The 26,867-nt window shown below is 41.4% G+C and overlaps 3 protein-coding genes across 7 annotated transcripts in view; 2 read left to right on the forward strand and 1 right to left on the reverse strand.

The window, feature by feature from the left end:
* Positions 1-6: 6 nt before the first annotated feature.
* emp1a (epithelial membrane protein 1a) lies at positions 7-5,901 on the reverse strand. 3 transcript variants are annotated; one of them, XM_084931143.1, is made up of 5 exons: positions 5,515-5,901; positions 3,916-4,006; positions 3,709-3,808; positions 3,330-3,470; positions 7-1,060 (listed from the first exon to the last, which is right to left on the reverse strand). In XM_084931143.1, the coding sequence occupies exons 2-5, from the start codon at positions 3,988-3,990 to the stop codon at positions 900-902; spliced, it is 477 nt and encodes a 158-aa protein (XP_084787269.1). In that variant the 5' UTR covers positions 3,991-4,006; positions 5,515-5,901; the 3' UTR covers positions 7-899. The 3 variants fall into 3 exon arrangements, with proteins under 3 accessions (XP_084787269.1, XP_084787270.1, XP_084787268.1); XM_084931144.1 differs by lacking the exon at positions 5,515-5,901 and adding an exon at positions 4,824-4,904; XM_084931142.1 differs by lacking the exon at positions 5,515-5,901 and adding an exon at positions 4,762-4,888.
* A 7,221-nt stretch (positions 5,902-13,122) lies between these two features.
* Positions 13,123-24,161, forward strand: LOC146385445 (uncharacterized). The gene is made up of 18 exons (XM_084931145.1): positions 13,123-13,600; positions 13,981-14,130; positions 14,323-14,441; positions 14,528-14,711; positions 14,822-14,934; positions 15,030-16,269; positions 17,371-17,495; positions 18,619-18,877; positions 19,123-19,250; positions 19,352-19,448; positions 19,568-19,690; positions 19,981-20,153; positions 20,325-20,422; positions 20,617-20,744; positions 20,965-21,145; positions 21,305-21,449; positions 22,140-22,216; positions 22,582-24,161. Exons 1-17 carry the CDS (start codon positions 13,204-13,206, stop codon positions 22,212-22,214), a joined length of 3,735 nt encoding a protein of 1,244 aa, XP_084787271.1. The 5' UTR covers positions 13,123-13,203; the 3' UTR covers positions 22,215-22,216; positions 22,582-24,161.
* A 528-nt stretch (positions 24,162-24,689) lies between these two features.
* The window catches only part of rbfox2 (RNA binding fox-1 homolog 2), a 41,265-nt gene continuing 39,087 nt past the window's right edge, over positions 24,690-26,867 (forward strand). For 2 of the 3 annotated variants that reach the window (XM_084931146.1, XM_084931147.1), the window contains exon 1: positions 24,691-25,882. In XM_084931146.1, coding sequence (XP_084787272.1) covers positions 25,631-25,882 — 252 coding nt within the window. In that variant the 5' untranslated portion in view covers positions 24,691-25,630. Of the gene's footprint in view, positions 25,883-26,867 lie in introns of all 3 variants that reach the window. The other variant, XM_084931148.1, reaches the window with a different exon arrangement.

Raw genomic sequence — 26,867 nt, forward strand, 5'->3', positions numbered from 1 at the left:
TAAGATTTAGTCTCCATCAACCTTTCTGAACCTTAAAGGAACTGGTAAACATTTTGGGACTAAATTATTTACTATCTTGTTGAGTAGGAGATTAATACTAATTGTTTGACTTTCTACACTAAAGAGGACCAAGGTTTTAAAAAACAAAACAAAGACCGTGACCATGTAAAGAGAGTTTCCTGAGCAGTTTTCTCTTCCCATCGTCTTCTACGCAATCACGCTGCACAGATTCGCCCCCTGCTGGTCGTTAGGAAGAATGCAGCTCGGAAGTTGTGACCATCTTTTATGCACAGTCTTAGCAGAAGAACTGAAAATGTGAAAACACTGGCTTCAAACCACCGTCACCTCTGAAGTTAGAGTCTCCCCTTTTTGTTCGCACCCAGCCAAAAATGCTCATGTACAGCTCAGTGACTGTTTCACTAAAGCTAAGCTGACCAAAAGTTCACTCAAATCAATCTTGCCATTTTTTTTTTAGCAAAAAAACAACAACAAACAAACCAACCCAAAGCGATTATAAGCGTTTCTCAAAATGTCACACTATTCCTTTAAAGTAATTATGTCTGAACTACTACTACTATTTAAGACTAAATAACTGATTTATTAGCTATGTTCTGGTAATATTCCCAATAATTCAGCTCTATGAGGCGTTTTAGTCACATTATTAAAAAGAAAAAACATTTTGTTTGTCAGTTTTGCTGAAAAAATGTGTTTCACACTTGTAATGTTAGCATTTGCTCCATATCATTTTATATATATATATATATATATATATTTTTTTTAAAAAGCTGTATAAACAAATGGCTCTCATTAGCATTTGGACATTTTGCTACAGTCGTAGCTTCAGATGGTGTTCGTCAATTCTAAAAGAGGAGAACGAGCCCTGCCCTCTGTTTTTCCTCTCACTCTTTCTTCTTACGCAGGATGAAATAGGTGAGCGCTAAGATGAAGGTGAGGACAAACGAGATCCACGCCAGGATGTAGCAGTGTCCGTAACCTCCAGATGTGTCATTGACGTGGAGCTTGGCTGTGTAGATTGAGGCTCCTGTCATTATGCAAAGGCCTGCAAGAGGGAAAATTATTATTACATGCAACCAAGACAAGGCAATCAAGAAGTAATTATTTTTCTATTATAAGATAAAGCTCATGATGTGACCAGTGCAATCACAAGGAAATGAGAGACCTGACACTTTCACCTTGTTAATTTTCCAGTGTTATGAACTCATGACATTCGCACTTTGTGTGAGTTTCTCATGTGCTCGTAGTACTCTCACTGATAATGCATAATTAACTTAAAGCATGAAATTTTAATCACTCAGGACCTTTTTTTTTCTTTTACATCTGACATGGTGGCAAAAAACTGACTCTGTTTGTGGTCTTTTTGTTAGGAGGATTTGCATGAAAATGTTGTTTCTTGACTAAAATAAAAAGCAGCCAATGTCCAATGAAACTTTAAAAAACCTCCAGGAAGCCTGGAGAACTATCGCTTAAAGCCTGGCTCCTTGGAAGCAAAGCATAGACATGATAGGTGGCTCGGGCTTTTGTGAGTGAATACATTTTCTAGATTTTGCTTCTCAAATGTGAAAACTTGATGCTTTGTTGCACATTGACGGCAAACAAAAATGTTTGGGGGTGTTGTTGAGAAATCAGCACACCTGAGAATGCTGGAGCAGGTGTGCTGGACAACTTTTTTTTCTAGTGAACCTCATGACATTAACAGAAGCAGCACACTGTTAAATGTGATACTGTTAACTATTTGAAGTGTCAAAATCATTCATTTGTGACACCTAAAAGACTAACACACTGCTGTGCTGTGGCTGAGATCAGCTTCTACTGATTTCTACAGATTTCATTTGTCTGAGATGCAAACATGCTCACCTTGCTGATCCATCACAGTTCACTGGTTATTGCAGTGTGTGATGTACACACAGAAAGTGAAGAACTTCTAATCACTGGTTGGCTGTTTTGTACAAACTAATGAGAATTAAAATCCACTGAATAGTCAAGGGTCTCTAAAACAGTCATATCGAGGGCAGATTCATCTTGTTCAGCACCAAATGAAAGTGTTTGAACTCAGGACTACTATTGATGATTAGACAACAGGGCTGCAGCTACCCATTATTTTAGTAATCTATCTGTCTAGTATTATTAATGAGAAATAACAAATATTCAAAAGAGAAAAATTAACTGTTCATTGATTTTCAGTTTAGAAACTGCAAGTAAATAGCAAGTTTACCTGCAAACATCTCTTAATAAAAACAAACAAAAATATACCCTTTCCTTGTTTTTACTCGCCATATTAAAATGACATTTTTAAAAGACAACATTTTCTTAATTGCAAAAACAAATAATAACAAGTACAGTAATCTCAAATACATACAAGCTAAACTAGCGCATGAAAATGAAACAGCTTTTACTCTCTCTTCTCAGAAGTCTTTCTTACATTAAGAGCAGGCCAAAAAAGTTCTGGTGGTATTAATATCTCCTTAATGAGGTAGATTTGGTGTGTGTGTGTGAGTGTCTGCATGCTTAGATGTGGTAGTGAATGCGCAAATATGCCTTTAAGTATTCACGCAAGTATGTGGCGGCTGCAATGAGGAAAAGCAGGCTAATCAGCATTCTCAGAACTGAAGCTTTGCCCTGCGCTTCGATGCAACGTTTCGTGCTGCAGAAGACAAACGTTACAATGGTGTGGATATTAATAGTTAATGTTAATAATAACAATTTAGTATCCAACCTAACAGCCTCAGGTCAGTGTCTCGGAATCTGACTGGCCCACTGGAAAAAATTGATATAATTTAATTGACTTATTTATATTTTATATTATGAGATAAATCTTATTTTTTGCAGATTACATTGATCTAAATCTGCATAATAGTGTTGAAATTAAATGATGTGCACGCATCAGGATGTCACTGCTCTGACAGTATTACTCATGTTATCAACACTGGTAACAGGAAAGCCCTGACCACACCTTCCTAATTTGGGTGTCAACCAGTCAGACCACTTCATCCACATCCATGTAGTGAGAAGCCATTATATGACCTTTGTGTGTAAGTCGATTAAACTCTGCCCAGTACTGAAAGAGGAGTGGTGATTGTTGTGAACTGACACAGATAGATAGATGCCTCGCCATGCAATGAGCCCATTGGTCTGTTGGACGAAGGAGGCTAAAAATTAGTTTCATTATTTACCAACATGCTTTATGAAGCTTTAAGTTCGAGAGTCGTGCTAACTTATTTAGTTAGACAAAAATCACATATGTCAGGTTTGTCATCCTCCAGAGAAAATCATAAAGTCAGCCAAAAGAAACAAGACTGCAGGTAACTTACAGGCGATTATCTGTAAAATGCCAGTGAAGGTGAACCTCATTCCTTTGGGCAGGGTGAACAGCTGGGCCACAAACACAAACAAGGCAAGGATGGTGAAAACGCAGGCCAGCACTGAAGTGGCTTGCACCGCCTGGAGATAATCTGCAACAACAAGATAAGAAAAAAAGTCAACAATAACAGAGGTGTGAGGAAATATTCGGCCTTTTCAGTTTTATGTTTGTATTAACACCACTACCTACAGATCTACTCATTTCAGACTGACAATATTTACTGTAAACAGTGTAATACATGATTTGTTCCGTCATCATCTTTGCCCTTCATTATATTAATAATGAAAAATCACTAACTTTAACAGGGGGGAAAAATCTGTGGAGTTTACCTTCTGGGTAGCCTTTCAGATTTGTGTAATGCCACACATTGTTTGATAAGTCCCACCTGCCCCACAGGTCAGCTGACACTGAATTGTCGACCCACCAGGCCTGACGACACAAAGGAAAGATTTAAAGTTCATGCAGATATGTTACACATTTTCTAGAAACCGCTGTCAGATCTCCTCCAGTTAATACAGAAAATAACATCATCTTACATTGTCAATGGCGGCCACCAGGAGCAGGATGATGGTGGTTATGTGCAGAACAACGATTGCTGCCAGCATCAACATTATGGCCTTCTGAAAACTGATAATGGGGTGGGGGAAGTGGAAGGAGGCACACCGTTATTTATTTTGCAAGCGCAGACGTATGTAACACGGACTCGTACACGAGGGAGTATTAATTACACACAGAGAGAGAAACTGTGTGAAACAAAGAAATAAAGAAATAACAGTAACAGAGAAGAGAGCCGTTTTATACAAGCCCAGACTTGCCGCAGAAATCATGCAGGCATAAACATTTTTGAATAAAACACATCTGGTGTCAAACACATCAGTGCTTTCAATCTTTGTCATTACGTTTATTTATTATTTATTATAATTAATCAGCTCAGATTCATTAGCACCAATCACTGCGCCTGTAAACGCCCGCAGTTTGCTTTGAGCCTCTTTTTTTTTTTTTTTTACGTCTTTCGAGCGTTTCCGTCGACAATAAAGGCGCATTTGTTAAGACGGCATTCCCAAACGGATGACACACACAGGGCCCGTACTGTAGTCGATAACTTTAAAAAGAGCGCGATAGTACGACAACAGAAAACAATAATAAGCACAGCATAAACTCACGGACTATTCAACGCTATGTTAGTGCGCCAAATTTCCAGTTGCGCGTCTTTTTAGGACTTTTTTGCGCTCACGGTCAGTGATATTTCTTGCGCTTAAAGTAACTGAAGTTTTTCCTACAGGCTTAAAAAACCCCACTTCAGCCATCCGTAAGAGGGTTTCACAGAGTGTGCTCCGTAAACCTTCGCCTTTCTACAAGTAAGCAAAGAGCAGAAACGTTACCTGAACGCTCTTTAACGCACCGCGCGGGAGTTATTTGGGAATGTGAAACTCTGTGGACCCACCCAGCTTTGAATTCACAGCACACACATCACCGTGTTTTCCCTCTTCTTCTTTCCCCTCACCAAGCCCCACCCATAACGTTTCTCGAGTGAAAAGTCCCAATGAAATAAACGGTGTCAGATCGCCTCTTCCTGCAACTCCAGTGTGTGCGTAAAGGCGAGTAAGATCTTCGAAGAATTGCGTATCGTCAGATTCATTTAAAAACAAAACAAACAAACACGCGGCAGCTTCACACGCACTATTTTAGTTGCTTCTTTAGTGTTTTACCTGGAAAATGTTTTTAATATAGAAATATCTTCATTCTCTCTGAGCGGCTCACCTGTGTGAGCTGTAGCTTCACTTTTTTTTGTCGAACATGGATACAAAATGCCATTTTGGACACGCTTGCAGAGCAGCCATAGTGTATACTGGACTTGTTTTCAGGCCACTCACGCGCAATTGCCGCTTCATTGTGTACCTAAATTGACTTCTCCAAAGATGGGACATTAAGAAGCCGTGCATGGAATATCGCAGTGCATTGTGAGCCCCAGGGAGCTCATATTCAGTTCAGCAGCAGTTTCACTCTGATGGCTGAGACTTACGTTCAAGCAAGTGAAAAACAGAATTCATGTTCATGCAGATGCATTTTTGACTGTTACAAACAAATGAAAGTAAGATCGTTCCATTGATAAAAAGATATAAATAGATTCTTACCTGCGCCTCAGTCGGACTGCACACGCTATGCACTTTTATGTTTCGTGCGCCACTGCCAGAAAGCAGAAAAAAAACTGCTGAAACATCAGAGGGTCTTAACATATCCATACTGTCCGAAACAATACATGGATAGTTTCTTCACTGGGAGATGTAATGTTAACCTCTCAGTGAAGAAAAGTAAGAAAAAGGTCATGTTACTTGATGTCACACAGACTGCAGATCTCAGTGGGCCGGGCTGTGTCACGGCTTTGGAAAAACTCTGTTTACCCCATAAGCAACCAGCCGGTACAAGGATTTGCACACTTCACACTGTGTTTTGAAAAAAAAAAAAGAAAAAAAGATTTTCCTCAAATGTTCTTCAGAAACAAAGAAGAAAAGATGGATGTTCAAATGTAGACAAACTCCAGTCGAAATAAGAGATGGCTGAAAAATAATCAACACCCAGCTCACTTCATTGTGTTTCGAGGCCACATTTTAAGAGAAGTTAGTGCTCCACTCATCTGTAGCACAAGATATTTATATAAAAGTCAGTAGTCATGTGATGTGTGTTCACAGTGAAATAGTTGCTGCTGTGCCAGAGCATGTTTAAACTTTTGTTTTCATTATTTATTGTTTCAGTCATCATAAAAAGAAAGTACTCTCCCTGTTAGCTCTACATATCAGGACACAATTGGAAAAAAATATCTTCACCGAGTCTTAAAATTAGGTAAATACAACCTCAGATGAACATATGAAATATTACACCATGTCTCTTGTAAAGCAACCTTTAGCAGCACTATCAGGCCACTCACACACAGTTTCTCAGTCTCTTACATCATTGTGGAGGAATTTTATCCCAGCGTTTTTTACAGCTTTGCTTCAGCTTACTGAGGTTTGCTAACATTTGTTTATGTGCAGCTCTCTTAAGGTCCCATCACAACTGTTCAGTCAGGTTGTGGTCTGGACTTTAAACCATTGCAACACCTTGATCTTTTTCTTTTTCTTCCAACCTGCTGTAGTTTTGCTGCTGTGCTTGAGATCATTGTATTTTTGCATGTCCCACAAGCTATGCTTGTCTTTAAAATCCTTTGCTTTACAGAGGAGCGCATGGTTGAGTCAGAGACTGTAAGGTACCCAGGTCCGATGGCTGAAAAATAAACCCAAATCCTCAGCCCTCCACCACCGTGCTTGACAGATGGTATGAAGAGTTTGTGCTGATATCCTGTTTGATTTTCACTAAACATGGCACTGCACTATGGCCGAACATGTCCACTTTGGTCTCATCTTTGCAAACCTGTTCTTTTAAGACAGAAGACGTGTTGCAGCCCTACCAAATAAATCCATACTGTCTGAGTCTTTTTCTGATTAACTGTCATTATATGCTAACTGAGGCCTGTAGAGTCTGAGGTGTAGTTCTTGGGTCATTCCACCTCAAATCAACACAGGCCTTTTGCTGATGAAGCTAAAATGTGACAGAAATCGTTATATATGTTTAAACTCTGGACATAAAATCTTTATGCAAATCACAGATGGTCAAGCAGAAAATGCTTTAAATGTTGTCTGATTTGTGATGGACTGACCCTCTTGAGGGTTTTAATGCTAACCTCTCTATTTTTAAGATTAGGCTTAAACATAGATTAAGCATATAGTTAGGGTTACATCAGAATGAAATGTATCTTAGTTTTACTGCAATACGCTTAAGCTGCTGGGGCCTTCCCATGATGCACTGTTTCTTCTTCACTCACCTTTTTACACTCACTATGTGTTTATACCTCTCTGCATTTAATTAGTGTAGATGCTGATTAAGCATCCACAGTATTGAGATCCAAATCTTTATTATTAGTTATTATTTATCTCTGAATCTCTTCCACAATGTATCTTTGTCCTGTCCTGCCGCACCTCTCTGAGCCTGGTTCTGCTGGATGTTTCTTCCTGTTAAAAGGCAGTTTTTCCTTCCAACTGTCGCCAAAACACTTGCTCAAAGGGGTTCATATGCTTGTTGGGATTTTCTCTGTATTATTGCAGGGTCTTTACCTTACAGTATAAAGCGCCTTGAGACAACTGCTGCTGTAATTTGGTGCTATATAAATAAAATTGAATTGAATTAAATTCCTCTACACATTTCTGCAAACTCAACCTTTCATGGGGGAGGAGGGGGTCTTAAGTGAATTCCTAGTTAATTTCTGGTGTTTTAACTCATGAATTCTTAGTTTTCAGAAAGTGTTTTTAGTTTAGTAACACTGTGATACTATGGGCCACATTTACTAAAATACAAAATACCATATGAGTGCAATCTCCAAATAGTGATCATACTCAAAAGTGTGGTTAATTTTACAGGTGATTTACAAAAGTTGCGCTGTTTTCTAAGGATAGGAGGCATCAGGTCATTTCAATATAAAGTGCAAAAAAATAAGACGTGCCCTTTTTTGTGTTGAATATCGGCGCAACTAGCAGCAAATTGCATGTCACGATCTATTAGTAAATCAGTTTGTGTATTTAATTCAAACATTTTCTTCCCTATATTTTGTGCCTTGAGAAAGGAATTCCCAGAAATACATATGTAACAGGGACAGTTACAAATATTCAGCAATTTCCACCTCTTGCACACAATCTTGTTGCTGTGTTCTAGTTGTAAATACCGATAGTGCTTTTTTAAAATATAAATGCGAAAAGCCAGTTTGTCTGGTTCGACTCATTAGTTAGTTTGTTTGAGTTTTGGATTTTTAGTTATTCTTCTTGTTATTCTTAGTTTGTCCAGTTCCCTCAGTTTTCCCGTCTTTCTCATTTTGTTTCTTTTCAAAGACACAAAGTGTTTTACTCAGGGGGTAAAAAACAGAGACCCAGAGTGTGATACCAGCAAACAGTGATGAGGTTAAAGCAAAGGTAGGGTTAAAACAGAGTGAGAGAAAATATGCAGAAATGCCAAAATGTCAATATAAAATAATAAATACCAACAAAAAGAATAAACTCAATAAAAGAAATAACAGTAACAAACAATAAAAAGATAATTGAAAATGATAAAAGGACAATAAAAGACAACTACACATAAAAGGACATTTTTGTGTCTATGTCAGAGTGTTTTATTAAGCCATTTAAAGAAAATTACTCTATTCTGCAAGTCTCATCTCTTCAGCAAAGTTGTTCCAAAGCTGAACAGCCCTGATGACAAACGCACAGACGGCTTTAGATTTAAGCTTCAGCGTGATGATCTAAGGCTGCCAGGGGGTTTGCAATCCCAAATGACATTACAGGGTTGTGCTTTAAAACTGGCCAGTAAAATGCAGAAATCAATAAATCAATTCTAAACCGTACAGGAAGCCAGTGGAAAGAAGCCCAGACTGGGGTTATGTTTTGCTCTTTGCTAATGCTGGTAAGAAAGCAGCTGCTTTCTGAAGCAGCTGGGACTGAGATAGGCAGTCATTACCCCAGAGACACAGACACGCAGTAAAATACCAAAAATACTGAGGTACTGACATTCAAATCCTGGGTATTTTCAGGTAGTTTAATGAGGCACGCAGTGGCCTGAGCTTCCATCAGAAATGCAATTTATATAATATACACATAAACCTTTTCTGACCTTTATGAACTCGTGATAGATCGCCAATAGATTTAGTTTTCCTCCGAAACGCAAGCCTTTGTTAAATAAGAAAACAAAAGGGTAGGAGTAACGCAGAGAATAAATGTCAGTGATGAATATTAATAACGCCTTATGTTAACATACATGAGGCTTCAGTTATAGACAAACTGTCGTATTTGAACCTCAGAAACTGTCATATTCTAAACTGACATTGTCAGATAGCTCTTCTTGTCGGCTCTGGTCAAATAGAACCGCGTAATTAAGGGATTACTTGTCAGACAGTGCACATCTAGAAAAGCTTTTCATCATCTGTCTTGGGTTAAAGCAAGCTTAAGCAGTTATGGATTTTCCCATTTTCACATAAATAGCTTTATAAATGAACGTTTCTATCTGGATGTGAAGTTTGTTTGCCTGGCAGGCCCCTTATCTCCCCTCGGGCTAGCTCACTAAAGACCAGACTCAGGTCGAGACTGAGGAACTTCTGGTGTTAGTGCTACAACGGTGGCTTTATCCTGCAGGAGGTGGGATGAAGACAGATACAGTAATTGCTTCCTTTGCTCTTTCACTTATTCCCTCATTTGTTGACAGTATAGATTCAGTCCGTATGAGCAGCCTAACCCGGACAGTTTACACAGTTCGGTGTTGAAAGTTGAGAATGTACAGTAGAGCAGGAGGGGGGATGTATTTTTGTGCAGTTTAGCACGGAGCTCCACTGAAGGCTTAATTACTTCAGCCTTCAGCCAGAGTGAACATGTGTGCCAAATCTGATGAAACCTTTTCATAGAGGGGGAACTTGGATACATACACTCACTTTAAGTATTCCTTCCTAACACCGGGTTGGACCTCCTTTCGAGTTCTGATCTGCCTTAATTCTTCCTTGCATAGATTCAACAAGCTGCTGGAATCCTCTGAGATTTTTACCCATATTGACACAATAGTATCACTATTGTGTGGATGCTGGATGCTGCACATCCACGATGTTTCACCACATCTCACTGGATGGGATCGGGTGACAGTGGTGGAAATTTGAGTATGTAACCTTTTTTTCCCCCCTATTTTATTTTAGTGTAAAGCACTTTGGATTTTTTAAAACTGGAAGTGTTTTTCAAATCTTCTGTTGTTCAATTTTGGTGAGCCCGTGTGAATGTAGCCTCAGTTTGCTGTTCTGGGCCAACACTAGTGGCAGCCGGTCTGGTCTTCTGCTGCTGAAGCTCATCTGCTTCAAGGGTCAAAGTGTTGTGGATTCAGAGATGGCCTTTGTGCTTGCTGTGGTTGAAATTAGTGGTTATTTGAGTTACTGCAGTACGGCCAGTCTCCTCTGACCTCTGATGGGATTATCATCCACAGAACCGAACTGCATGCCTACATGCATTGAGTTCCTGCTATGTGATTGATTGATCGGGTATTTGTGTCAACCAGTAACCACCTTTTTTTAAGGTATCCTTAATAAAGTGGTCAGTGAGTTTTTATAGATGTACATATGTCTGATTAGGTGAAAATCCAAAAAACATAATAAAACAATACAAGGCCAAGCCTATAAGCATCCCTAGGCCCATGCCTGTTTAGTGTGAGGAGCTCAGAACAAAGAGGAGAGACCTGTAGGCATCTTCTGTTCAAATACATTTGTAATGGTCGGGCAGAGATATTGATCAGCCTTGCAACACATTCACTTAGCCAGCAGTTTATTTGCCAGCTTTACTTCCTGGCTTTGGCTGCAGCTGCTGTATTAATTATTTAAATTCATCATATTTGTTTATGATTGTGGCTGCTGATCAGGCCAGAGCGTATAACTGTCAGATCCGTCCCGCAGTGCTAGACAGCAGCTCCAGAGTGAAGTGGACAAACACAATCCAGCATCCTCCTTATTTGGTCAGAGAGGATGCTCTTTATGTGAATGTGCAGATGCTTTAAGCACTGTTGTGTGATCACTTGATTGCAGTTAACCATATATAATATAACAACTGGGATAGGCTCTGCCTCTTTGTGACCTTGAACTGGATAAGAGGAAGAAAATGGCTATATAGAGGGATACGTGAATTTTGCCAGATCAAGCAATCAGTGATTACAGTTTTGGTGAAGAAATGAAATATTTTTGGATTCTGAACTGACGGTGATAGATCAGGACGGCATTTTTACTTTTTGACATTTAGCTGACAATTTCATTGACAAAATAATCACCAGAATTATAATAATAATGATCAGCTGCGGCCGTAAATACATGACAGACACAGTTGAAATGCCATTCAACCCGAATGTCTCCTTTGAAGTGAATACATTTCTCACAGGCTCTGTGTTACATAACCTTTTGCAATGGCATCTGGGTGATAATAGAGCTAATAGTGTAGGCCTCTGTTTTTATTGTAGTGCTGCTGAGATGAAAATCATTTGAGAGCTATATTATTGTCAGAGGGTGTGGGAATGAACTCGGAGAAGCATTTTCTCCTGGCAGTAAGTCTGAATAGATGTCAAAACCATTACATCTGACCCCTGACGGTTCGTCATATCCTCACAGTAAATGTTGAGTGGGTGCGGAGCAGCGCTGGTTCCCATTTTATGCCACTTCTGAGTCAGTGGAGTTTTCTATTCCTGTCACAACATGTGGGCCTCTGCAGAGTGTGCAGTCTAACATCCATTGTGCAGTGGGTGTCCAGTGAAAGGGTATTATGCAGAAGTAGCTGCTTCTAGTTTAAAATCCCAAGGAATCGATGCGAGCTCATCTTTATCTTTCACTGGGGGGTATTTTGGGGAAAACTTTGAACTGTTAGTCTTTTCAATTATGTCTGTGAATAAAGGTTATTACAATCATTTGTCTGCTGTTTTCTTGGTTAATCAGTTTATTTTTTGGCCTTAAAAATATCTCGGTTTTATGGAGAAGGTCACGTTTTTCTAAAGCCCCGTTTAATGTCCTCCAGTGTTGGCGCACAGCTCATAAAGTCTTCTATTTGCTATCTTAGCAGACCAATAAAAGCCTCCGCCTCTTCTCCTCCAACTAAAACACTGATGTGATGAAATAGTTGCAACACCCATCTTCCCACATCAAATCACTTTGCTCTTCTTAGACCAGTCTCCTCAGCTCCCTGCAGTACTGTCGCGGAACAGGGCGTCCAATCTATTAACAAAGCCATTTAACTTTAGGATTAAGCCCCGTCCTCAAGCAGCGGCACAACAGCCAAGAAATATTCCACCATTATCACGCTCCCATGAATCTCCTCCTCGTGTCCTAACACCTCGTGACTCTCTTCGCCGAATCATGTAAATATGGAATAAGGAATAAAAATTCTGAGGGACTTCCAGTCGCCCTGTCTGCCTCCTCCTTGTTGACAAATTTTAAGTTGGGTACCTTAAAATTCCTGGAGTGCTGAGAAAATAACTTGAAATTTTGACTTATAGATGTCAGAAAGTTTTAATTTATTTATATTTTCTTCCTCAGTGGCTGAAGCAAGCTTCCATATCTGTCAGACCATGAACACTGCAAATCAGAAAACAGTATTATTAAAAAAACAAACAAAAAAACCCCCCCATAGTTACAAGTCCGCAAGAAACAAAACATTTCACAATAATATTTCATCGAATTTTAAAGTAAAAATCAACTACTTTGATAATTAGGTAATATTTTAAGTTTGTATTTAATTTTTAAGCAACAACAGTAAAAATCAACCATTAAAAAGAGTCAAAAATCACTTTTGTTTTTTTGAACATGGACTACGGGCCATAATTGCATAAAAAAATTACAAAATACTGAGCTTCCAAAATGTTCTGATGTCTTTGAGTTTCAGGAATTGTTAGACATGACGTTAAAAATACATATTTAAATATCCCAGTATGACGTCAACATACTGCAGTTGATGTATATGCTAGGGATAGCAGACAAATTACCTAACATACTAAAACTGATGGACCATATAATATAACCTTAAAACAATAACAGCCAGACTCACCCAAAGACTTGCAAACATATTCATTCTGGTGCTAACGTTATCAAATTTCCCATCAAGCTTTTCGCTCGACAGTCTCTCTCGCTCTTTCTCTGTGCAGGCTTTTTAATTGGCTCGTGCTTGATGACTTAATTGATCACCTTCGTGTTCAGGTGAGGCCCTCTGCGCGCACGCGGGCAAGAAGCGTCCATTCCGGCGATGTCTTGCAAACAGAAAAGAGGAAAAAGTATATTTTTATTTGTGGCAACTGTTTATTTTTACATGTTTCAGCTGTGTTGTTCAGTAAGTTTAGGACAGTGGGAGGATGGTTTTACAGCTACAGAACGGGAGAGGATTAAACAGGACAAAATTCTAGCTGGACAGCACACCGGGACAGGATATGGTGATCTGCGCGAATCTAACGAACAGAGACTTCACAAGCTTCAACTTCAGCCTGGATCTGGAGAGCCACACCCACATCTTAGTGCACAAGACCTTAAGAAGTCAGACGTCAAATTTGTGCCCGAGAGTTTGTCTTGGAATATTGGGAATGTTAGCGTGAAACCAAAGTCCTCGACTCCAGAATCTGTACATGGACATCAAGCAGATTTTACAGGTTAACCTCAAACTCTTATGTTATTCACAGGTGGTTTATGTGGTGAGTAAAGGCTGGCGTTTATTAAGCCTTTAGTTGCTTCAGTAAGAATTCCTTTGAGTCAGTTTGGGTCGGGTATGAGGACCAGAATCTTCGGGTGTAGTAAGGATACCCATATAGCTGCAGCACACCTGAAAACTAAACTGTGAGCGACTTGCATTCTGGGAAATGTAGGTCGCAGCCAGCATGAAGGATAAAACAGTCTCTTCTGCTTCTGCTACACATTTCTATCATTAACAAACAATACCCAGCACATCTAATGACTGCTATGCCAAACTGGGTGGGTAATTTAAAGACAAGAACTACATCTTTGATGTGTATTTGGCTTTTTAATCCTCTAGGTTTTCAGGGGGAGGTTTTGGGCCTATCCTCTGAGTCCAGCACACATTTTTCTGAGTGGCACGCTATGAGTCCTCTGGTGGAGTGTGATGATGATGTCATGGTCTTCACTGCCTCCGGTCAAGGATTCACACACCTGTTAGTGGACAGAGGTAAGTTAGTGTTGTTGGAAGACATGTCTTGTGTGTTTTTGTTGTTTTGGGTTTTTTTTTTTTTTTTTTTTTTTTCACCATTATATTCAGAGGGAGGGCTCACCATATGTGATTTCAATATATAAGAAATTAAAAAAACAAAAAAACAACAACAAAAAAGCCCCCGGTTCTTTACACTTTTTGTTTCTACAGTGGGAACCTCTCCGATCTCGGTGTTTCAGTTGCCTCCATACTGTGGTTACACTCTGAGGACATCGTGGAGTGACCTTGAGATGATGGTGCCATACGACGCCTGTTACATCACCCAGGAGGTACCAGCAGCAGCGTTTGGCACCCATTATCGTCTCTCGTGGTCTGTGTTAACTGCCCCTGACTTTGTTGTGCTGCTTTCTGTCAGAATAACAGTTACATGCTGCCCCTGCTGTGGTGGGGCACCCCGCTGAAGCTCTCCTGCCCAATTCGGATATCCACTCCTACACCCTTGTTCCCTCTTTCACCACCCTCAGTCTTCTGCTCCTCCTTTGGCATGGCAGTGCAGATACATGCACAGGAGAAGGATATACCTGCATTGGGAGTGAAAGGTTTTTTTGTTTTGTGTGTGTATTTTATGTAAAGTTAGGAGATAAGATAGCTTAATGCTTGTGGTCTTGAAGAATAGTGGAAATTTATGCAATTTTTAAATGTCTTGCAGTGAATGGAGCTTTGCATCCATTTGTATCTGAACAGTGTGCGTACTATATCGACTCCCAGTCTGAGGAGCATACTTTGTTCATCTACTCCAGTGCTCCTTGTTTCACCAGTAGAGTAAGTTTTCCTATTTTAACTGGATTACCAGACTGTTTGCTTGCAATAATATCTGCAACACTTTCTTCTTTTAAATTTTTTTTTTTCCCCCACAGGATGGTCTCCAGCTTGAGCTTGTATTTGGTGATAATGAATACATTCTCTCCTGCCCAGTCACTTCTTGGTTCCCCTATGCACCCTCTACACCTTGGTCTCCACCTTTGTCTCCCGACAACCCTCAGTATCCCAACATCCCAGATCCCGTTGGACCGGCATCCACTTCCCCTCCTCCACCTCCAGCCCCTTCTCCACCTCCAACCCCAGAACAGGCTGCAAAATTTCCAGACTATCTTGACTACAGCTATCCTGGTCTCCAGTTCCCCCAGCTGCCCCAGTTCCCCCAGCTCTACCCTCCTGGGCCACAAGCCAAAGAGCCACCTCAGCCCACTGGTGACAGTCCTCCCGGTTACCAGCCCAATTTTCCTGGGAAGTCACCTTATTCTTTTGGCTCCTTGAAATATCCACCTTCTCACTACCGTTCTCCAGTCATGGTGCTGGCCAGGCCTGATCCCAATCCTGGTCCACTTGAAAATGGACAGTCTCCACATCAAGTGCCTAATTTACCTCCTCAGTATCTATTTGATTACTCCCATATGTCATTCTACTACCCAACAGTGACACCAGCTACAACCACTCCACCTCAAACCACCACCACCACTACTGTTCCTCCACTTACAAAACCAGCCAAACCTCCATCACATCCTCTTTACCCTCAGTACTATCTTCAGATGCCTTACTATCCTGAACCAGTAAACCAGCCACCTGTTCCTCTGCCTCCTGGTCCACAATATCCTCCTTCATCTCAGTCTAAACAGCCTATAGGTCCTCCAGCTTCTTCTTACAGCTCCTACTATGGTTATTGGCCAGTGTCCTACCCAAAACCTGCTGCTGCCTCACTTGACCCTATTAAAACCAGGGCTTACAACTTTCTCTCAAATCTGTTTTACCTACAACCAGCTGAATCTCCAACACCTGCCAATGAGGAACCTCAGAAACCAGTTCCACAAGAGATCTGTCTGCCTTACAGTCACACGATATGTAGCTCTTATCCTTACCATGTTTATCATACTCTCTACCCACCACACTACATTCCACCCCACCCCCCTCTGCCTCAGTATCCAGAGATTCAACCACCTGTGACGACACCAAAGCCTTCCACCACCACTACTACTCCCCCCACCACAAGCTCTACAACCCCAGCTGGGCCCTCTCCATGGACTCCTAATCTCCAGTGTATGACTGGGAGGATGGTTGCCTTCTTGCCTTTTACTCACCCAGACTCTATACAGGTCAAAGGTTGGTGTTTGTCCAAACATAAGAGCTCTTTGTGTTGGCAAGTAGTTAGATAAACAGACTAGCTGTGACGCTTTATATTATTTTACTGCCAGCTGCCTCGGTTAAAGAAGAAATCCTTAGTCAGGTATATTTGTGATTTGTGGTCTTGAGGTGCTGCTGAAGAAATCACAGCAAAATATACTTAATATTTGACATGTTTATTTATTTATTCATTCATTTATTTTTTTAAACCATAACTCTAACTCATAACTAATAAGTATTTAACTTGGTGTCATGTTTGCTGCATTAGACATACAAATTGTGCAATTACTTAGTTAAGGGGAAAAAATCCCAGTGATGTATCCCATGGTGGTGGTCAGAGGGCCCGGTGGCGCCAGTGTCCGGCAGCCTCGCCTCTGTCAGTGTGCCCCAGGGCAGCTGTGGCTACAATGTAGCTTGCCATCACCAGTGTGTGTGTGTGTGAATGACTAAATGTAGTGTAAAGCACTTTGGGGTCCTTAGGGACTAAGTAAAGCGCTATACAAATACAGGCCATTTACCATGTAGAAGTCTCAAACTTACTAAAACTCATGTACCAAAGATGAAACATACAATGGCTTTAAAGAATTTATTTTTTATTTATTTATTTATTTTTTCCTCAAAGATTTTGTTTTTTCTAGTGGAAGGTTCGACACAATTTGTCTTCATCACTTTTTGTGGAGGCAGGGGCGCACTGACTCAAGTATAATTTCCTGTGGAAATTAATTTCTAACCAGGCTCTGACCTGTTTAAATGTTTTAACATTTAAACCCTTCAAACACGGTGAAACATTGTTTGTTTAGCTTCTGTATGTTTTTATTGTTGCATTCATAATTAATCAGTTATAGTAAGGTAAGAATTTAGAATCTGACTTTCAGAACAAGCTGGTTTGTTTGTTTTTGTCACCAGAGACATTGGAGAAAACCATGGTCTTAAAATAAGGGTGCATTTACGTCTGAAATAACGTAGCTTTTCCCAGATGAGCTTAGAAACACTGTCAGTATGTTTGAATCAGGTTTTACTTTCAAGATGAAAAATGTATGTAATCTGCAATTATCTAACTAATATTGGTTCCTACTCCAGACCAAACAAACATCTGGACTTTCGTCTCCAGTGTGGCTCCATTCTGTGGGTACATGCTACAGATGGCTGAGGGCTTTGGGGTAATTCTCCACTCTCCTCTGCCTGCCTGCCACAGCCACTTACAGGTGGGATCAGTGCGTTTAGTCTGTCATTTTTGTGTTGTTTGTTGTTGTTTTTTTGTTTTTGTTTTTTTTGCATTGTTGCTTTAACTTTGTGTTTTGTAATGGGAGCATAGCACACTGATTCCCAAAATGCCAACTGTGTGCATTATTGAAAATGTCTAACTTGGAAAATAAGGCAGCCGTTGTATATGTCTTTTAATCGCGTAATGTTGCTGATGATGCAATGTCCAACTTCAGGTGTGTAGTCATTGAATTGGAATGAGACGTCGACATCGGTCAGACACAACTTTAGAACCACCTCCTGAAATGTTGTGTAGGTTCAATTTATCCATCAAAGCAGTTCTGACTTGTTATGGCATTGACACCTGACCTCTATCTGCTCAGATTGTAATGGTGTTTAGGTGGGTGTTGTCATACTAATGAGCCAAAAGGATGCCAGGTTCCAGCAGGTTAAAGAGAACACAGCATTGTAATGACATGATCAACAATCGATGTTTCCTTCACCTGTCAGTGGTTTTGTTCTTGTGGACGATTATTTTGGATATGCAGGATAAAATGGCACATGCATTAAAAACAAGGCAGCTCAAAGGGAATCCTTAAGTACTGTGATATTCAGTGGTATCACAATGACAGACTGACAGGAAAATTATTCAAGTGTTGGTTAAACTGTTAATTTCTGAGTCTGTTGCCTGGTTGCTTTCCATTTTTCTTTTCTGTTAAATTTTCATTACTCTATGAATAAATGGATGGGGGGAACAAATGCACAGATGAACTGCAGTCCTCTACAGCAACATGGCAAGATATAAAGCTATTTTGAATTGCTGATGATGGCAGTTTGCACCATTTGTGTTGTCACTACAGCAAGTCCTGCTTGCATATAGAACACAGCCGGGCAGTTCTTCCTAGTCAGCAGCGCATATTTATGATTAATCCCATATGGACTATATGCAGCACTGGCTCTGCATGCATCTGCGTTGGGTGGAGTTTTTTTTTTGTGTTTTTTATGTTCTCTGCAACCCAACTGCTGAACTGTTTTGTGACCTCCACTGGCAGACTTTATTTTTGAATACAGGCACTTGAAACCATGCGTGGTTGCTCTTATTGATTTTGATCTCTCTTGCTTTAGACTCCCACGACCATTTCCTTACCTCTACGGTTTTGGGACTTCTCCATGGCGCAGTACAGGACTGTGGACCTGCAGTGCCCATTTCAAAGCCCCTCTGACAATCCTGCTACAGATGCCCCACTACCCACACCAACCCCACCAAGCACCACCAAGGATGGGATCGGCCCGTCTGCTGTTCCAAAGCCTAAAATCTTCTGCTCTTCTCATGAGATGACTGTGGAGCTCCCCTCTGGTCCCATTTCAGAAATAGTTGTTAAAGGTGTGTGCGTCTGTGTGGTGGTGTATGCGTTCCAGGTGCATATGTTTGCCATCATCTCTGCATGAGTTGAATACTACATGGTTCAGGGGCTTTGGTTTACTGAGAGTGGGAGTGGCAGACTTGGTCTTTGTTTTGACTGGGGAGTGCTTAAACGGAGCCCCTTCAGCCTGCTGAGATCTATAATTGTGCCGCTTTAAAGTGCACACAAAAATAACTTGTTGTGCGTTTCCAAATGTATTTTTCAGACATCAAGGGGAACCAGAAGAACCTCAAGGATGTCCCAAAGCAATGTGGGTACTCTGCAAGCAAAGGCAAAGATGGCAAAATCCATTTGAATCTACAGTTGCACTCACGCTGCCACATGAGTGTGCAGGCAAGTATTGACTTGGATTTCACACTGAGCATATGACCTTTTTGTATAATTGACTATTTTATGTGCCTATTAACTCTTGTATAAACATTTTTCTCTAAAAGGGTACACTATACATCATCACTGTCATCTACATGACAGTAAATGGCAAAAAGGAGTCTCAGTTTTCCTGTCCGGTTACCATCTCGGGGCCCAGGCAAGGTAGATAGACTTAATATTTATTCCTCTGAAAGGCTGTTCAATTTGCCAAAGGTTGTTTTCTCCTGGCCATTCAGAGTTATTTTAACTGTGTGGCTGACATTTGTCGTGCTGTCCCTCAGAGTGCAACCTTCCTCACGAACAGCGTCTCCCCTGTGGATCCAGCTCTCTATCCCAGACACAGTGCCTCTCCATGGGCTGCTGCTTCAACAAGCACCCCCCTGCCTGCTACTACCCCATGGATGGTGAGCTGCAGTCTGCGTCCCCACTGGCTTTTTCACACCACTTAGCTGAGTACATTTGAGATGTTTTGGGTGCAGAAATGTAAGCGCTACAGCTGCTGCATGTGTGAAGAGGGATATTCAGGGCCAGCGCAGCATGATTCAAGCTGGCAGTGACACAAAATGTGAAAAGGGTATAAGATACCTTGGGTCTCATTATCAATTGCCTCCTGAGATTTCTGACCTTTGGTTCATCTGACCTTTACATAACTGTGCATGTGTATCTGTGTTTGTCTTTCTGCATCCCCCTCCAGAGTGCACTATTGACCGCCACTTTGTCTTCTCTGTGCCTGCCTCCATCACGGAGCCCCCTCTTTCCCCTGCCCTGCTTGTCGCTGCCGGCAACTTCACCTGCAGACCTCAGAAAGTGACTTCTGACTACGCCTTGTTTAAGATCCCGATGGATGGCTGTGGGACACGCAGAGTGGTGAGATTTGACCAGTGCAAACATTTACTTCAAATATTTAGTGTTTCCTATAGTTACTAGAGTGCTGATTTAATGATTCTATAGCTAATTGGGGAAAATAATGAAAAGTCCAGTTGTATTCCATGATTCCCTTGGTTTGCATTAAGAAATTCCTTTTCCCCGTCCTAACAGATGTTGGGGGAAACTGTTGTCTATATGGTAGAAGTCATCAACATGGTTCAGGCAATCAGCCTCAACTATGGCACTATCACAAGAGATTCTCCTGTCAGGTCAGACCCATATTTACCTTTAATATGCCCACAGTGTTCACAGAAAGCTTCTGTCATGTCACTGAAGGATGGAGTGAATAACTCCATGATGGACAGTTTGGTGGATGAATAACATGCAACAAAGATGAAGAAATGACAATAAATGATTAAACTGTCTAGATATTATTTATCACATCTGCTGTCTTAATTCTCAGGCTGCTGGTGGAGTGCAGGTACATGCCAGGAACAGTTCTGACTGTGAGCTACATAGTTAAAACTCCCACCCTTGGTCCTGAAATTCAGTCCTATGGGGCATTTGGAGTTCAGCTAAGGATTGCTGAAGGTAAATTGTACTAATTTCAAGACAAAATGCTTTTTAATATCAAATAACCATTCAACACTGGTTGGGATGGATTGGAAAAATAACTGAATAACAAACAATTGTGGTAAAATTAAATATTTAGGCAGCGTATGAATATCTTAAACTGCATCCAGTTCAGCTTTGAGATCTTGTGCTTGCTTATGAAAGAGTGAAATGCTATTCCTATACACCTACACGGCAGATGACCAGTACAAAAGGTACTACCCACAGTATCACCAGCCCTTGAAGATGATGCTGGGGAAGCCTCTCAATCTGGAAGTGCGGCTCCTCAACTCTCCGGATCCCACTTTAGTTCTGCTGGTACACTTCTGCGTGGCCTACCCCCGCTCTGGAAAAGCTGTGTGGGTGCTGCTGTACAATGGGTAGGTTTAAAAATGTGAAAAGAACATAGGAGGGGAAAAAACTGAGCTCGTAAGAGGAGGAGAGGTCCGTAGGAGTATCAAAACTTTCTTCTCACAAATATTTGATTTTTACATGGAAAGTAAAACGTGTTATCACATTGGCTCTCCACTATTCCACAGATGTCCCAACCCTTTGGACCCAGCCCCGCCACAGGCTGTTCTATCTCATCCTCAGCCACTTTCTCCTGATGCTCAGACCCGCCGCTTCACCATCACAACCTTCCAGTTCCTTCCTGATGGTGAGTTTAAGGATCTGGATGAAGAGGTAAGCAGGACCACAGCCTCTTGAGTTCTGCATATAATGGTTTTGGGCTACTCTATATTCATGTAAATACTTCTGTAGGCCTAGGATTGTTTGTTAAATTGGGATATGACTTTTTTGATGCCACGGCTTTGCAAAAATACACCTTTCTGTTAGCTCAAAGTTTACAGAGACACAGACCTGCATGTTAAAATCAAACTTGAAATGATAAACATGATTTCACAATGTCCTGTGACATAACAGTTCACATGTATACATGTACAACAATTGTTCTGGATACACTTATTGGGTATAAACTGTTTTAACACCATGTTTAAAAATTACAAGTGTGACTCCTTGCAAGGAAACTGTAAAGACATGAGGGGTGACTCGGGACTCTTACACAGTACAGTATCCAGGCTTCCTGTCTTAATTTGGTTAAAATGTGAACAAATGTGTGCTTGTAGACTCTCTATTAGTGCCAGTTCAGACGAGTTATCTTTTCATCTAGTGGAAACGTGTTGTCTGAAGACGATTTGTGGCTATATCTCTAAATCTCTTAGGCAGCATTCCTAATGAGATGTGGAGGAGCCATTTTGTAAGCTGCAAATTCTGGCCCCATCTCAATTGCCAGCAGCTGTTTGTAATATTACGCTGCACACTCTGGAGACTGGACACAACATTAAATCCTGCTCTACTTTTCTTCCCTCTCAGATCTACTTCATGTGTTCGACTGAAATCTGCTCGCCACGTGATGGTCCTTGTGTTGAAGGATGCTTTGGCCAGTGACGGTGAGGATAATTAGCGCTCTGTCCTCAAATCACCCAGCACACTCTTGTGAACTCGGGTGGATCGCAACAAAACGGCCATGAATGAACTCCTTCACAAGCCGCCTACTCTCCGAAAACAGCCAGAGAGCCAGCAGTAGCTACAGTTCCATATGACAGCAGGACAATGTTTTAGTAATGAGGACAGTTTTGAATTATTAATTCAGACGGAGCCATTTCCTGTTTTTTCAGTTACACCACAGTAAATGCATGAAATTAGCCAAGATGATTGTCTGACTAGTAAAACAGCTGTGTTTACGTCTTGTTTATATACTTCAAAGTTAATTTCTTAACCATTTCTTTGCCCTTTTTTTCCTTTTCTTTTTCAGGCCTCAGCCATCACTCTTAACTACCAATAAAAGCTCTCAAGTAGCATGTGTGGGTATTTTTTTTTTTTTTTTTTAATTTATTTTAAACTGACAGCCATTAGCTTTTACAGTAGGAAGTGGCAGTACATCAAAAAAAAGTGGGAGGCAACTTTGTGTGGACATGCTATCATTGTGGAGTAGACTGAGCCCACATGGGTCTGCCTTGCTTTGTTAAAGTTTATGTGGAACATACTGTAGGTTTTATGTGCATGTTTAGAGCAGGATGACTGGAGGCTATGCACGAAGAATGAGGTAGAAACCTCAGCGTGGACGGAAATGACATGCTTGACCTCATTACACAGTGTGAATGTTATTCATGACTATTATGCAGCTTCAAGTAGTAATACAACTGTGACTGAACACATTTTACAAAAAAGCCACCATGTATGCCAGGGAAAACCTTCTGATGGCACTTCCCAACTCAATTGGAGTACTTAGTCTGGCCCACTGGACAACTTTGGAGAATGTAGTGGTGGACCTCTATTTTGGACAAAGTATTACAGGGTTTTTTTTCTATTGATGTAGACCTTCCCTACACCCTGATAATTTCTTGAGTTTAGTACATTTACATACAATTTTAAGCTTAGAAATCTGTCAGCAGAACTCTTCTTCTACTACAGCTGCCTTTCTTTATCATGTAGGAAAAACTGAGACATCCTGTTAATTTAAATTATTTTCCTTATACTAACTATCTTGGAGATTGTATATTTTAGTTTCTGTACACTCAAAGAAAGGGGTGTTTCACTGGTCTGACCCACATAGGATTAGCCTGCAATGTAACATGAGTTTGACATGCCTGGTCTAAGCACTTTGTCTAGCATTCACACATGTGCCGATGGATGCATTAGGGCCAGCTTGGTTCAGTAACCTGCTCAGATATACACTGACATGCAGGCTAGCGGAGCTGTGGATCAATCCATCATTACCACCTCAGCCACAGATGCTCCACTGTCGCCCCACTAAGAAGGACTGAGCTTCGAGTTTATTTAATAAGGCACAAATCACCTAGAAGGCTCTTTTAGGCTCAATTTGTTGCAACTCACAGTAAACCCCTGGCTCTTGGTGTCCTTGGGCAGTTGTCTACTTTACTATTAAGCTTGAATTTTATTATTTGTGCATAGAAACTGTAACTCTGAGAATCCACATGTGAAAATGATAAATGTAAGGCTGCAGCTGTCTGTGTGGCATAAAGGCTATAAAGCATGAGATCAAAAACAACCGTTGCATATTCTTAATGATTAAAATGCTAAACCTGTGCATTGCGGTAATGTGCAAGGGAGACTTTATTGTGCAGAAGTCACTCAATCAACTGTGATTATAAGTGTATATCCCGAAATATCCAGTTATCAGAGTTGGGGAGGGGAAAAGAGAATGTTTGCAAGGTAGAGTGGGAGGAGTCATGGCACCTGCAAAAGGTTTTTTTTCCAAAATAAATTAAACTGGGACTATTCAGGTCAAGCAACTCGAGATTGTGCTGAACCAACACATGTAATAAACCTCTGCAAGTCTGCTCTTGTTTGTATTTTAAATCGCTACATCAGTTCCCCTTTGAAGTGTTCCTTTCCCATGGTACCCTTTGACCACTGGGTGTCATCCAAGCAATAAAAATGCCAGAGGAACATAAGGTACTCCATGCTGCATGACTCACAGCTGGGCTTGTGTGAAGACCTTGGCCTGCGTATCGGTTGTGTAATGAGTTAGGCATGAAATCTTCCCGAGCAGCCCACCCCCTTTCAATATTCAGCCATGTAACGTGGCCAACATTAAAGAGCAAAAACTTTTATTTTGAAGAACTGCGCACAAACAAAAATGTGAATAGTAAAAGCAGCTTACAGTTGCAGTTTTATTTTTTGGGGAGAGGGGTTGGATTGTAGTGCGTGTCGCCCCTTCTCTCTCTCACACACACACACACACACCTCCCCCTCGCTGAAATGTATGGAAGCACTGCGGCACACTGCGTGTATTTTGTAGGCTGCATGGCTGCCTGGCTCTGCGCTCAAAGGCAAGAGCGGAAGATAGGAGGAGGGGAATGACTACACCAAGAGAGTAGGAGGAGGGAGGAAAGGAGGGAGGGAGGGAGGACAGTTTCCTTTCTGTAACACACACGCTACATGAACACACCGGGAAAGCGGAGAGCGGAAAGAAAATAATAAGCGAGAGAAAGAGAGGGAGAAGGAAACGCTGCAGCCCCGGCGTCCGTCCGTCCGCCTGTCCGTCCTTCGGTTGGTTGGTTGGCTTTATTGTTTTTGTTTTTTTTGGGGGGAGGGAAGAAGCCGTCTTTTCTTTAAGCGCAGACTTGCGGACTAACATGGGAAGAGAGAGCTCCTGAGGAGGATTGACTTTCAGTGAACCTCTGCTCTGTGGTAAAAGTCTGTGGCTAACAGGGAGGAAAAAGGGCGACGGGGAAGACATGTTGAGGGTTTTTTTCATCTTGAGGTTGCGGTAGGGTATTGATGTTGTGCTCTTAAAAAAACACACGGCTCTCCTGGAGTGGGGTTAAAAAAGAGAGAGAGAGAAAGAGAGGGGGGAGCAAATGGAAACTAGGCAGTAGGCTAAGCTCAGGAGCCATTGTTTTGATCGGTGTTTGTTTAATTGGCTTGTTATGATCTGAAATAACGTAGGCCTCTTAGGCATCCCCGCAGTAAATACATACACGGTCAGCAGACAGGGGCTACACAGCTGCAAATTAGCCCGACAGAGCTGCTCGCATTGCAGGGGACTCTGTTATGAAATAACAGGGAAAACGGTGCTTGTGTGAGATTTCCTTTTATATATATATATATATATTTTTTTTTTTTCCCAAGTGACATTTTTTAAGCCAGGCAGCCAAAACATTTCCAGATACATCAACTCACTGGGGGGGAATCATACAAAGGCCCAAAATACAGTGAAAGCTACTTGGATTATTAAAAGACTGTTTTAATCCCTCCGCCGATTTAAGCACAGAGGTGCACTAGATTAGGTTATTTTAGCCCCGTTTAGCTGAAGAGAGGGAACAAAAGATTTTTAAATGTTAATGTCGACCGACGTTGCATCCATCATGCTGCCTGTATCCCGGGGTCTCATAGACCGGGATAGAGAGCTGGACCCCATGGCCGGGGTGCATCCCAACCCCGGTGGCGCTCCTGCAGCTGTTCGCGGCATGAAGCGAGGAGACCCGGAGCCCGACGGACAGACAGCGGCGGCTCTGGTGGACTCGACCGGCGCTGAGTGCAAGCGTCCCCGCATCGACGGCACAGGAGGAATGGGCGAGGTTGGTCAGGTACAGAGAGGATTGTTTTTTGTTTTTTTCTTTTTTTTCTTTTTCCTAATACAATAAGGCAAAGACGGCTAAACGCAATCGTGGTGCAAGGCCAGGTTTCTCTTAATAATTTGGCCTATGCTGTTAATGTAATCTCACGATTTACCGGTGTTTCAGATGCGTGATCAGCGTGATAGTTGCGGATAGTTTAGAGCTGTAGCGGAGGGCCCAGCACACAGGCCTGTGACTGCTCAGCCCATTACCAGCTGTGCAGGAAATGCCACCACAGCTGTAGATGACTCTACATGCTGTTTGAAGATGGAGCTGGATTAGTAACAAAGTAACTCACTGCGTTAACTGGACTGTTATAGATGCTACGGTGAAGCTCAGACAGTTAATTTAAAGGGGAATAGCAGTAATCCGGTTTGTATTGGCCTGGTTCATAGTTAACTGGTTAGTTATTCTAAAACCTGTCCAAAGATCATCTTCTGGTCTATGAAAACCCTGACAGCCCTGGCTGAGGGTGAAGAATGTAAACACATCCAGCATTTTACTACACCAAACACGAAAGAAAACATTCCTATGTGGCATAAGTGTGTACAACATTTGCTTTACAACGAGTCAGTGTCCATATCTGACTGTTTGACCTTTTTTTTGGGGGGGGGGGGGCAGACTGCAGGCTATCTAGAGTAAACAATGATCATTTTACCAAGGAGCCTAAACCTCATCAGTCCAATTGCCTGGATCCTAACACCCCTGCTTTTACGAGCACCACTGCTAAAGTGGACTAGCAGTCAGCATAATCAGTTTGTTGTTGTTGTTTTTTTCCCCCTTTCCCTCATTGATCCCAAAATGGTCAAATATTGTTATTAATAGAGCGTCACATGAGGACCCGAAGATGCTCTGGATAACATTAAAGTGGATTATGTAGGGTGAAGTACTCCAGTGGAAGACAGAAAGCTATTTCTCCATCGCTGAAAGCTCCAGTAATGGAGGTGAAGTGGCT

The sequence above is a fragment of the Perissodus microlepis genome, chromosome 6, assembly GCF_051167445.1.
Source record: "Perissodus microlepis isolate ML-2025 ecotype Zambia chromosome 6, ASM5116744v1, whole genome shotgun sequence".
Lineage (NCBI taxonomy): Eukaryota > Metazoa > Chordata > Actinopteri > Cichliformes > Cichlidae > Perissodus > Perissodus microlepis.

What these genes read in the sequence shown, in the direction of transcription:
- emp1a (XM_084931143.1), bottom strand. Translation starts at nt 3,990, where the DNA reads ATGTTGATGCTGGCAGCAATCGTTGTTCTGCACATAACCACCATCATC. An exon ending in TGGTGGCCGCCATTGACAAT is followed by an intron (nt 3,809 to 3,915) that starts GTAAGATGATGT and finishes TTGTGTCGTCAG; the next exon opens with GCCTGGTGGGTCGACAATTC. An exon ending in CATTTTACAGATAATCGCCT is followed by an intron (nt 1,061 to 3,329) that starts GTAAGTTACCTG and finishes TCCCTCTTGCAG; the next exon opens with GCCTTTGCATAATGACAGGA.
- LOC146385445 (XM_084931145.1), top strand. Translation starts at nt 13,204, where the DNA reads ATGTCTTGCAAACAGAAAAGAGGAAAAAGTATATTTTTATTTGTGGCA. An exon ending in CATCTCGGGGCCCAGGCAAG is followed by an intron (nt 19,449 to 19,567) that starts GTAGATAGACTT and finishes GCTGTCCCTCAG; the next exon opens with AGTGCAACCTTCCTCACGAA. An exon ending in CTGCTACTACCCCATGGATG is followed by an intron (nt 19,691 to 19,980) that starts GTGAGCTGCAGT and finishes ATCCCCCTCCAG; the next exon opens with AGTGCACTATTGACCGCCAC.